A 13,248-nucleotide genomic window follows, 5' to 3' on the forward strand; every position below is an offset into this window, starting at 1 on the left:
GCTCCTGAGACAAGGTACCAAATGCTGCACTCCAAGCAACCCCCCTCTTCCCCGTCCCCTTTTAAAGGTGGGTGCAGGAGGAAATATTGCTGCCTCACTGGCACCCCAACATGCTACCTTAGGTGACCACCTCACTTCACCTCATGAAAGGACCACCCCTGGCAATTCCATACTAAACTGCCAGGGTGGTAGCAAGCAACCTCAGTCATTTGGTTCTAATATACTAGCTTGTTGCCTAAAGTGATGGAGAGGGCAAGTCTGCGGATGACCGTATTAAAACAGAAAGAAGGTGCTTTGACTTCAGGTCAATCCCAGATTTCTTCTGGGTATCTCTTGCTATTCCACATATATGTGCTAAGGTAGTCAAGCAACACTTAGGCTTTGAATAAGAGTCTGTGTCAAGATGGTGAGCTTAGTCCAGTTTGGGTCTGCACAAGATCACCCAGGCTTGTGAAAGACTGATGGGAGAGAGGTTACAGGCCTATCACAAGTCCAATAAAGTATTTTTAAAAATAAAGTTCTCACAGATTTTTGCTGAGCTGGAGATTGATATTTTTCTTTAACAATTTTGACAAATTATCCTCCATGTAAAACTTAGTAGCCACAAGCGACCTACATTAGCTAAAAATGAATGGACTTAAGTACACCTAATGTTCTGTTGAATTGTAGCCTATGATTTTAAAAGGTTTTGCGTTCTTCCCAAATAGTTTGCCAACTTTTCAACCAGACCATCACTGTGCCTTTAGCAATTTCTTGTGCTTATCTCTGTGCTGTCAGAATCTTCCTTGAATGGATTCTGCACATGACTGGCCCAGAGTCACCCAGCTAGTTTCATGGCTGAATGGGGATTTGAACTCAGGTCTCCCTGGTCCTAGTCCAGCACTAGTCCAGCACAAGCAGACATGACAGCAAATGACATTTTATCAGGGTATCTAATTGCTTCATTGGTCATTATAGAAACAGTTGATTTCAGTAGGATTGTAGAATGGTATAGGAATCTCCATTAAATTATTACTTTCATTTCCTTTTGTTTCCTAGGATTGTAGAATGGTATAGGAATAATAAGAAATTATTACTTTTGTTTCATTTCCTTTTGTTTCCTTTTGTTACCTTTTCTTTCCTGTACCTGAGATCAATATTCCCTTCCCCTTTTCTTTAGCATGGTAGAGGGTTTTCCCCTTTAGAAAATGTGGGGGAGGAATTATCAACAATTAATGGTGAGATTAAACCACAAGACTTTTATTTGTTTCATTGTGGTACTTCAGGCTTGTTGGTTACACTTACATAATGGTTACCTTAATCCTCGTTACAGAGATGTTAGCAGAAACAGTTCTGCTAACAAAAGATAGAAATATCTTCTCCTGCTGTACTCTTGTGGGAATGGTGCCTAGCTTGTTCCTTTCTCTCCCCCACCCCCATGCCTCTGAGCATTCTCTCTCCTCAGTTGTCATCTGCCTGCCTTCCCCCAGCATTCTAAGTGGAAAAGGAAAATCCTTTTCCACCAGCAGATCTCTCTACTGCAGCTGTCAATCAAACACAGTTTACACTCTATAATAATCACCAAACTTCTATACCATTAAACTATTTTACAACTATCATAAAAATATCATACAATCTGTTACATAACCATCACAGGTACTACACACATAACACATCCTCTCTAATAAAAGCCTTGGTGTCTGTCCGTGGACGGACACCAAGGCGTGTGTTTGTGCCTCCCTCGGACGTTCTGAGCATGCGCGGAGCGCATGCTCAGAACAGTCCGAGGGAGGCACGACGGCCAGCACCCGGCAGCCATGTTGGGCGGCCACAAGCAGCCGCCCCGAAGAAGCCGGAGAAGCGGCGGTGGGGGAAACTGGCCGAGGCGGCGGCAGAGCCGCCGCCTCGGCCGAAAGAGACGGAGCCCAAGCCCTCACCCACCCTCCCAGCTTCCCAAAATCTCCTTCCCCGCTCCCCCCCAATGATTAAGGGCCAAAATGGCCCATGAGAAGGCCGCCGCCGCCCCCGCCTATTGCCCACCCAGCTGCCCGAGCCCACCCTCTCCAGCCCGCGACAGTCGGGCGAAGAAAAAACATAATTCGCAAAGAGGAAGTGAGGAGCTCAGGAACAGAGCTCCTCTCTGTGCTAATCTGCTGCCCATACTGTTGCAAAGGACGCTAACGCTAACGTCTAACGCTAATGTCCATTGCAACAGTATGGGCAGCAGATTAGCACAGAGAGGAGCTCTGTTCATGAGCTCCTCACTTCCTCTTCGCGAATTATGTTTTTTCTTCGCCCGACTGTCGCGGGCTGGAACGGGTAAGGTGGGCTCGGGCAGCTGGGTGGGCGATAGGCGGGGGCGGTGGCGGCCTTCTCATGGGCCATTTTGGCCCTTAATCATTGGGGGGGAGCGGGGAAGGAGACTTTGGGAAGCTGGGAGGGCGAGAGGCGGGAAGGAAACAACATCTTGGGCAGTAATCCAACTCACATCAGGAAGAGAAAAGAAGGTGGGGGGTGAGTAGAGAAGCTGTTTTGCTCTTAGCTTACAAGGCAGCAAGTAGGGATGTGGCTTTTTCTTATATGTGCCTTGAACAGCAACAGATGACCGACAGAGAAACTCAGCCGATAAAGCTTTTCCCATCACTCTTCCCCATACAAAGAGAAGCTTCACATGTTTCATCTGTATCATTTTTTGCATACATATAAGAAAAAAAAGGATGGCAAGAGAAAAGGAGAAGGAATAAAGGACAACAAAATAATAAAAAAAGGTCCTAGCGCCCGTTATTTAAACGGGCTTAAAACTACTAGTGTCTATATAAAACACCAGTTTCCGCCATCCTGGCATGTTCTAATGTGGCCAAGCAACAGTGTCCAGGATGGCCCTGTTCAGATAAATTGGAGGGGCTGTGAAGATCTGTGATGGCTTTGTTCTCAATGGTTGTGGTCCCAAGGGGCAGGGGTTAGGTTTGGCACCCCCATCACTGTGCTGTTGCCACACAGCTTGGCAAAGTGTATCCTTCACTCCTAAAAGCGGGCAGCCCAGGTACAACTCCTGCAAGATCTTTGGAACATCCCTCCTTACATACTTCACTCATCCTAGTGCCATAGTACTTTCAAGAAATAATATTAACCACTGACATTTCATTCACTTACCTTATTTTTGTCCATCCTTTCCTCCATGGAGCTCAGGGTGGTATACAATCGTGCTCCAGGGCTGTAGCAAGGTTGGAGAGGGCCCAAGGACAAAAAGTGACAATGGGTCCCTGGCCCCCTCTGCCTTCTGCAAGGAGGAAAGAAAAGAGCAAGCTATTACCCAGCTGGCAGACCCCCTTCCAGGGAGCAGGGTTCCAGAGACAATTGTCCTCCTTGCCTGGTTCAATTGTAAGCTATATTCCTACAAGGTTATTTCCCAGTGTCCTAGCCCCTGGTGTAGTGTGTGGTGACTGGGCCCATAGGAGGGCCTTCTTTGTGGCCAACCCTCTTCTTTGGAAGACTCTCCCCCCCCCCCACTCAGATTCATTCAGCCCCCTCCCTGGCTGCTTTTAAGGCCCTTCTTAAGACCCACCTGTTTCGCCAGGCATTTATCCCTTTATTATTATTATTATTATTATTATTATTATTATTATTATTATTATTTATTTTAATTAATTGATATTGGTATTGCTCTTCACTGCCTAGAGTCTTTGGAGGACGTGGTATACAAGAAAATTTAATTAAATAACTGAGCCCCTGGTGGCGCAGTGGTAAAACAGTGGTAAAACTGCCGCCCTGTAACCAGAAGGTTACAAGTTCGATCCTGACCAGGGGCTCAAGGTTGACAGCCTTCCATCCTTCCGAGGTCGGTAAAATGAGTACCCAGAATGTTGGGGGCAATATGCTAAATCATTGTAAACCGCTTAGAGAGCTCCGGCTATAAAGCGGTATATAAATGTAAGTGCTATTGCTAAATAAATAAATAAATAAATAAATAAATTTCCACCCCAATTTATCCTCATAACCTTGTGAAGTAGGTTAGACTAACAGAGTTTGTGTCTGGCTCACAATCACACAGTGAGCTTCAATGCTGAATCAAAATTTTAACCCGGATCTCCTTGGTCATAGTCTGCCACTCCAGTCACTATGCCATTGTGGCACTCCTTCACATGCATGTTGGAAAATTGTCACAAATGTATATACCAAGGCAGCATTTGGTATGGGCAAGGTAGGTTTTTATTATACATTGATACATTTGGTCAGTTCGCAAGGACTGTGAATGCTATCTAGAGACCCCCACCTAAGATCCTGAGCTGCTCCCCTTTCTTCAATCAGTCCTTACACAGTCTGAGAAGCCACTCCTCCATCTTGGAGGATCTTGGGAGCAGCTCCCATTGCAGGCAAGATAGGCAGAAAGAAAAGAAAAGAAAAGAAAAGAAAGTAATCACTCTGACATATGTGCAAAAGTATTTGCTTGCAACCTAATCCTATCCCTTTTAGAACATAAGAACATAAGAACAGCCCTGCTGGATCAGTCCCAAGGCCCATCTAGTCCAGTATCCTGTTTCGCACATTGGCCCACCAGATGCCACTGGAAGCCACAGACAGGAGTTGAGGGCATGCCCTCTCCCCTGCCATTACTCCCCTGCAACTGGTAGTGCAGCCCCAGCCCCAGCAACGACGCTTTCCTCCCCGATGGCGACCGCGCCACCATGTGCAGGCGAACAGAGGACGGACGCACCACACGCATGCGCAGCGCGACTCGGCATGCCGGCCGAGTCGCGAGTGCGTCACTGACTAAAGACCCTCTGGCTGGCAAGCCACTAGAGGGCCTCTTTCTGGCTGTTCCAGACTAAGCGAACGACGGAGCAAGCGAGCCTCAGCCAAGGGCAGGCGCAGTGAGTAGCATGAAAGGCACCCGCCGCCAAGCCAGGCCACTGACTGGCTGCCAGCAAAGCAAGGGGGGGCGGTGCGGAAGGGACCGCTCATGGGGGAGGGGGCGCCGACGCGCTCCCTTGACTGCTGCTGCACTGAACAGGAGAAATTTGTATTAAGAAAATTAAAAAAAAAAATTGGTCATGGCGGCGCCCCCATGTGACCCGAAAAGATGGCGCCCGGGGCATGTGCCCCCCATGCCCCCTATAGTTACGCCTCTGGGGGTGTTGCTCATTGGGATCTAATTTTCTTTAAACTACCAGATATCAGATGCTTAGACAAACAAATTACCATGATTGCCAGGCACTGCAGGTGGGTGGAGCAATTAAGTCCCTCGCTGTGCAAGAAAGTGGACTTTAAAATATATTGGCTTGGATCCAGAGTAGCACAAGGTTGCTTCTGATCATGCAAGGGAACTCTTTCACTTCCCATTCTGGTAACGGCCTCCTTCCCCACTTCCTTGCAAAACTCCTTCCATATTTTAGGGTTCCTCTAGAAGGGGGGAAAGGAGAGGAAATAAGATCCTTTGTATGCATGTGGAAGTTTCTTCAGTTCCCACCCCCATCCTTGCATTGGATCTTTGCCTTTTGTACTTGGGACACACATTATTGCTAATTGTATGCAAAATGACCATGGACATGTGGGAGAACATCATTAAAAGGGTCAACGGAGTCACCAAAGTCTAATATTATGAGACAGCAAGAAAAATTTCTCTGGATTCTCTCTCTCCATAACATTCATGATTTCTAAATCTCTATCATGCCCACCCGATCTCAGAAACTTCCTCTGATCCAGAATGCAGCAGAGAAGGTCTTGACTAATACAAGACTCACTGTCAGGCAAGCTGGTGGCAGTCGGAGACGGACCTCTTCTAATGACCTTGTGCAGTGGGGATCATACTGAAGAAGATGCTTTCCCAGATAATCTGGTCCTAAGCTGTTTAGAGCTTTAAAGGTAATTACCAGCACTTTGTATCTCCCCACTGAAATATATCGGAAGTCAGTGCTACTGTTTTACATAATGTTATGTAATGTAAAGGCATAATGTTGTCTCTCTGCGAAACCTGGAGACCGATCCAGCTGCTGCACTTTGAACCAACTGAAATTTCCAAACGACATACAAGGCAGCCCCACACACCAGTTAGTGCACCACAGTTTTGAGATCATTATCCTGAAGGAATGGACACCACAGTCATATCAACAAAAGTTGATAGGAAATGCTCCTGGCCATAGCCTCCACCTGAGACACCAGGGTGAGGCCTGGGTCCAGAAGCACTCCCAAACTATGTACTTGCTCCTTTAGCTGGAGTGCAACCTCATCCAGAACAGGGCATTCTAGCACAACCCTCAGATTATAACCCCTGAACATTAGTACCTTCATCTTGTTTGGATTCAACTTTATTATCTCTCATCCATCCCATTACTGACTGAAGGCAGGCATTTAGGGGAGCTATGCAATTTATGATGCTGATGTCATGGAGAAATATATTCAGGTGTCAGCATATTTATAATACCCTGTTCCAAATTCCTTGATGATCCCCAGAGCTTTCATATAGCTATTAAAAAGCATTGGGGATAGGATGGAGCCCTGAAGGACACCATATAATAGCTCTTGTTTCACAGACCAACTATCTCCAAGTGACAACATCTGAAATCTGTCTGAGAGATAGGAATGGAACCACTGCAAAGCAGTACCTCCATTCCCAACTCCCTCAGGTGATTCCGAAGGATAACATGGTCAATGGTACTGAAAGCTGAAGAGAGATCCAAAAGAACCAACAGAGTCCCATTCCCCCTGTTGATTCCTTGGTAATGATCATCCACCAGGCCGACCAAGGCTGTCCCAACCCCATAGCACATTCTAAAGCTAATTGGAAATGGGTCTAGATAATCAGTGCCCCCCCAAACTACCTGGAGTTGATCAGCCACCACCCTCTCAACCATCTTGCCCAACCAAAGGAGGTTGGAGAGTGGCTTATAATTATCCATCACTGAGGGCTCTAGGGCAGACTTCTTGAGTAAAGGTCTCACAGCTGCCTCCTTCAAATATGAAGGGATTCTACCCTCTCTCAGTGAGGCATTTAAGATGTCAATTAGGCCATCTCTAAGAGCCTCACTACTAAATGATATAAGCTATGTTGGACATGGATCCAGAGGACAGGCGGTTGGCCAAACACCTCCAGGAAGCTTGTCCACATCCTCAGGAATCACAAATTGAAACAGATCCATTCTAATTAAACAAGTGGAGTTACTGGACACCCTTACAATTGATCCTGTAGTAATGGTAGAGTCCATGTCGGCTCAGTTGTGAGAGATTTTATCTGCAAAAAAAGTTAACAGCATCATGGTGGGATGATGAGGACTCCAAATTCAAGTTCAGAGAGGAGGGAACCTGAGTCAGTCCCCTCACAACTCTGCTGAACATGAACTTGCGGATGCAATTTGTGCAGAATAGGGATGTGACCAAACCAGTTCAGCGCCTCCATAGATAAATGACGAGCTGGCTCGGGTGCCCACATCCAAACTGGATTAGTTCCTTTAAGGTTCCTTTGGTTCCTTTAAGGAATGAAAAGGAACCAAAGGAATCAGTTCCTTTAAAAACTAGGTAAGCAGGTCCTTACCTGCTCCTCTGCTGCTCCACGGCTTTTCTGGGTGCTGTGCTCGCTTTCCAAAAGGCTGTATGTGGCTGAGGCACTGGTCCCAGCAGCCTGTGCATGGCGTTGGCACTCAGGCTGCTGGGAGCAGCGCCACAGTCGGGCTCAGCTTTTTGGAAAGCAGAAATTTCTCATCATCTGAACTTGTGCTAATGTAACACTTACTTGGCTTAGGTTTTACATCAGGTTGTGGCACTGGGGGCTCCAGAGAACCCTTAAGAGATTCCATGATCACATAGCCAAGTGAACAGCAACAGTGTGACTCAGCAATACAGGGATACCTCAAAACGCTAAGAAACTATGTGACTCAACAATACAGAAGGCTGGAAGGGTGGACCCATTTCTATTGGCCAGGTATGTCTGGGGTAAACCTATTGGTGCAGGGCACTCTAGGCACTCTAGGCCTGGCTGAATATGTCTGGGCCTGTTCTGTGGGGGGTGCAGCCATTTCCAAACACGCTAGTATGGTGATGTCACCCAATCCTTCCTCCTCCCCTGGGGCAGGGCCTGACTGAGCCCACAAAGGTGATGTCATCTAGTTTATGTCACCACGGATCAACAGGAAGCATCGCTCCACCCAGGTATGCCTCCTATACTACTGCTCAGGATGCTGGACTAGATGGGCTTGAGCTTGAGGACTGTTCTTATGTTCCTTTCATTGTAGTAGTTTACTGTAACTGGCCAAGCAGAAGTCACAAATGATGCATTCCTCAATGACCAAATTTTCACAGAGGCAGGCATTAGTAATAATGGGGAACTTCAACTATCCTTGATGATTTGGCAACGAGTGGGAGGTCCAAATTAATTATTGACCTGCCTTGCTGAGAACTTTATTTTTCCACCTTGGCTATCTTGAATCTAATCCTTGCCAACAGGAATGAATTGGGTGATGAAATGGAAGTGGGAGGAACCTTAGGGAAAAGTGGTCATGTTATATTGGAATCCATGATCTTAAAGGAAGGGAAATCTGAAGGCAATTGCATGTGAACTTGGGATTTTGGGAAAGCTGATTTAATTCTCTAATGAGTTTGGAGAAAAATTAGACAGGATTCCAGGGCTAGAAATCCCAAAGCAGTGGTTCTCAACCTGGGGGCCTCCAGATGCTGATGAACTAGAACTCCCATCAGCCATAGCTACAATTTATTGTGGCTGGGGATGATGGGAGTTATAGTCCAGCAACATCTGGAGGCCCCCAGGTTGGGAACCACCATCCTCAAGGTAAAAGGGGATGGGAGATTCTGAAAAGCAAGATACTGAAGGCACAACTGCAAGCAATTCCCACGAAAAGGGTGTAAGCAGAGTAGGGTTCTGAAGAAACCACTTGGGATGTGCAAACAGGTTTGAATTTGAACTGGTTCGGTTCAATGGTTTGAACTCGAACCAAACGAGGCATTGAATTGGCAATGCCGGTCTGAATTCGAACCAAACAGAGCCTGGTTCTATTCGAACCAGTTTAACTGGTTCAAGTCTCCAAAATGGGTTGGGGTGGTAGGCATTGATGGGTGCCAACTACCACCCAAACCCCAAAGCAATTGGACACTCCTGTGATTTTAAAATGATTTTTTGAAGAAGAAAAAATTGCATTTTCCCCATATGGTATAATGGGGACTTGAACTGGACCATCAACCCCTATGCAGAGCACCTAAGGGCACAAACCTGGGGCGGGAGCCCCAAGATGGTGGGGTTCATGGTTTATTTTTAATATATTTTTTAAGATTTTAGCATGTTTCAATGCAATGACTAGGAGTCCCTCCCCTATTCATAAGTAGAACAGTGTGTGACCTTAATTGCCGTGAACTCTGAACTCATTGCATTGAAACAGGCTAAAATATTTTTTAAAAATATAAAAAATAAACTATGAACTCCACTGGCTTGTGGCTCCCGGGGGGGAGATGTGGCCATACCTGCCTTGCACTCACATCCACTTTGGTGCCCAGGAACCCCGCAGGGGGGTAGTTGAGGCATCCTCAATTCCCCATTATTCCCTATGAGGGAAATGCAAAAAATGGAAAAATCTTTAAAAAATCATCTAAAATTGCAGGAGTGTCCAATTGTTTTGGGGTTTGGTAAGTGTCCCCCAGTTTGTGCCCCTAGGTGCTCTGCATAGGGAATAATGGGCTGGTTAGAATCCCCATTATTCTCTATAGGAAAAGTGAAAAATTAAAAAAATGCAGGAGTGTCCGCCTGCTTTGGGGTTTGGTAGTTGATTGGGACACCTGGGTTCCCCTAGGTGCTATGCATAGTTTGTGCCTCTAGGTGCTCTGCATAGGGAATCATGGGCTGGTTTGAGTACCCATTATTCCCCATGGGAAAATGCAAAAAATTTGAAGTATGTTTAAAAAATCATTAAAAAACACAGGGATGTCTGATTGCTTTGGAGTTCAGTGAGTGGTAGACACCCATAGTTGCCTACCACCCACCCCAGTTTAGTGCCCCTGTGTGCTCTGCATAGGGAATAATGGACTGGTTCAAGACCCCATTATAGCCTATGTAGAACCTTTTAGAACCAGTTTGATTTGGGTTTGAATTCGACCAAGCTGGTGGCAACCCCAACTGGACATCCCCAGATAATCTTAACAGGTGGTGGAGTTCATGAAGAAGAAGGTGTCCTCCTAAATACCTTGGACCCAAGCCATTCAAGGCTTTAGAGGTAATAACCAGCACTTTGTATTTCACCGGGAACTCTAAAAAAACAAAACACCTTTTATTGCGCAAGCAAAGAAAAACTAGCAGTTGGTAAACATAAACCAACTTTTTCACCCAGAAACTTATTGGCAGCCAGTGTCGTTCTTTTAAAATTGGTGTTATATGATCTCTTTGGTTAACCCCAGAGACCAACCTGCTTGCTGCATTCTGTACTAACTGCAGTTTCCAGACTACAGGTATGTATAAAGGCAGACTAATGTAGTCAAGGTTGAGGCAGTAGTCAAGTCTGAAAGGCTATTCCCATGATCACTGGGAAGCAGGCTAAGGGAGCTTAGCCCACTTCCCTGTGATCGTGGGAACCACTGGGCTCGCAGGCGAGACCAGTGCTCCTAAGGTGGCTAGCCCACCTAATTCCCCCTCCCCTTAAATGAGGTTAACGGAGTGAGTGCTCAGTTAACCTCATTTATTTGCTCATGTGTCGCCACGGCGCATGGTGACATATGAGTAGACACCCGCCCGGGATGCTGCAGCCAGCCTCCAGGGCTTGGGGATCTCTCCAGGATGCCCCACACACTCGCGCAGGGCATCCTGGGACTTCCGGGGGTGAGGTGGCCCCAATCCCTGCAGCCCCCGACAGCTCCGTGTCAGAGCCGTCAGTCATGTGGGTGGCTGATCTGGCCATCCCAGGGATGCTCTTTGATCATCTGTGGAGAGAGGGGGCCAAGCCTGCTCTCCCTGCAGACCTGACAGAAGCTCTTCTCATGGATCGTGAGAAGAGTTTCTGTATGTTACTAACATATACACCACTGCTTTAATGACATTTGTTTCCAGAAATGGATGTAGCTGGCATACCAGCCAAAGCTGATAAAAAGCCCTCCTGCCTACTGCCTCAACCAGAGAAAAGAGGGAGTGTTGGGGGTTCAAAATTACTCCCAGACTACATCCCTGCTCTTTTCAGGGGAGTATAACCCCATCCAGAACAGGCAGATCTAAGCCACTTCCAAAGTTCCGACCTCTCATAATGAGTACCTCTGTTTTGCTTGAATTCAGGCTCTGTTATCCCTTATCCAGCACATTACCACCTCTAGGTGGTAATTTAGGGAAGTTAGGCAATTTCCTAATGAAGTTGACATGGAGAAATAGATTTGGTTGTTATCAGAATATTGATATTGAAAAAAGGTGTTTTTTCAGAAACAGGAGGAAGGTTGAGGAAGTAGTAGGTCTTCTGCCTGAAGATGATGGCGAAATGGTAGTGGGTGACAGACAGAAGACACAGCTGCTAAACTCCTATTTTGAATCTTCAATCTCCCACCAGGAAAATATGGCCCAACCAAGCAACAGGTACACTAACAAAGAAAGGAGGGAATCACACCTCAAGCAAGGTAATCTCCCTTGAGAGAAAGAGAAAGCAAGGGAACTGCTGCTACTACGAGTATTTCTATACCATTTTCCAACAAACATTCTCAATGCAGTTTACATAGAAATAAACAAGATGGTATCCTGTCTCCCAAAGGGCTCACAGTCTAAAAGGAAATGCAAGATGGACACCAGCAACAGCCACTGAAGGGGTACCTAGATTGGTATCTAGATTGGTATCTAGATTAGAAGGTATCTAGATTGCCGTTAGATGCCTTATGTTAGTTTACATCACAAGGTCCAGATGAATTACATTCCAGATTACTTAAGGAATTTACCAATGTGATCTCAGAGCCACTGCCTATAATCTCTGAGAAGTCCTGGAGGTGCCCCAAACTGAAGATGAACAAAGATTGCCACTGCCTGCCCACCCACCCACATGTGTGGCCATGTGAATAGCCTCAGTGAGTGAGGCTCAAGCAGCTATATATGTATGTGTGATTAAAAATGGGAAAATGGCAGATTAGGACAGATTATGAAGCAATCAGTACTGCATGTGAGCTCTTAGTAAAGAATGTAGCTCTGTTCGTAGTTTCCTGGTTTGTTTTTGCCTCTACCTCAGCCACCCTTTAAAATGAATCTTTCCCAAGTACTTTCTGGATAGCTTTATTTTATTTTCACCAAAACTTTTAAAGGTAGTGGGTGCCAAGTATGAGTCAAGAACCTGCAGTCTTTGGCTCCCCAAGTAAATAATTCAGGGCAGCCAGTCATTATGAAGAAGAAAAACAACCTTCACCTGCTTTCTGTGAATCAGCACAGAATTGTTTTTCAAGGCACAAGAAGATGCCAAGCAGTAGGGTTACTACCAGGCCAAACAAAAACCAGTCTAGCCTTCTTCTGACCTGTTAGCAAAGGTTTGATATGTAGAAATTAGGGGTGTGCACGAACCACTGAACATCAAACCCATTTGCCTCGAACCTGGATGGTTCGATGGTTCGATGACAGACCAAACGGGAGCAGTTGGTCCACGATCGAACTGAACCAAACCCAGTTTGGCACTGAATCAAACCAAGTCTGGTTCAGGCGGATCCATTTGCTGCTGAACAGACAGTCAGGGGAGAGTGAGAGAGCTTGTCAAAGGGTCTTCTTACCCACCCAGAGTGCCTGCCAGTGCTGCTGCTCACCCCCCACCCCGGTGCAGCCCATAGCCCAAACCTGCCTCTTTTTTAGGAAGTTGACACTGTGTGGGCCGGGTAGATGGCTTCCTAAGAGGCAGGATCATGCGCGTTTGGGCTATGGGCTGTGCTGGGTGGTGAGTGGCTGTGCCGGGGTAGATGAACAGCGGCACTGGTAGCTTCACTGGGTGGGTAAAAAGACCCTTTGACCACCTCTCTCACCACAGTCCCTTAAGCAATAGGAGTCTGGACCCACCTTTTTTTACTTGTAAAGGGAAATCCTCACCGGATCCCCCTTTACAATTATTAGCCACCCGAACCACCAAACCAGTTTGGTCAATTGGACGGGTCGATCAATTTGACTGAACTGGTTTGGCAGCATGCAGTTTTCCTTTTTGCCATTTGTTTTGGATTCAAGCCAAACCACAATTTTTGGTTTGTGCACACCCATAGTCAAAATCAGCAGGTGACACATTAACACTTCATGGATATTGATCAAACTGCTGTTAAATGGACATCTAATGGGACTGA

General features: G+C 46.3%; 1 protein-coding gene across 1 annotated transcript in view; it reads right to left on the reverse strand.

Annotated features, from left to right (window-relative positions):
• Positions 1-13,248, reverse strand: part of LOC128322200 (complement factor H-related protein 4-like) — a 65,671-nt gene that overhangs the window by 698 nt on the left and 51,725 nt on the right. Inside the window, exon 7 of the mRNA XM_053243014.1 lies at positions 3,133-3,259. Coding sequence (XP_053098989.1) covers positions 3,133-3,259 — 127 coding nt within the window. The remainder of the gene's footprint in view (positions 1-3,132; positions 3,260-13,248) is intronic.

This window comes from Hemicordylus capensis, chromosome 4 (genome assembly GCF_027244095.1).
Source record: "Hemicordylus capensis ecotype Gifberg chromosome 4, rHemCap1.1.pri, whole genome shotgun sequence".
In the NCBI taxonomy this organism is placed as follows: domain Eukaryota; kingdom Metazoa; phylum Chordata; class Lepidosauria; order Squamata; family Cordylidae; genus Hemicordylus; species Hemicordylus capensis.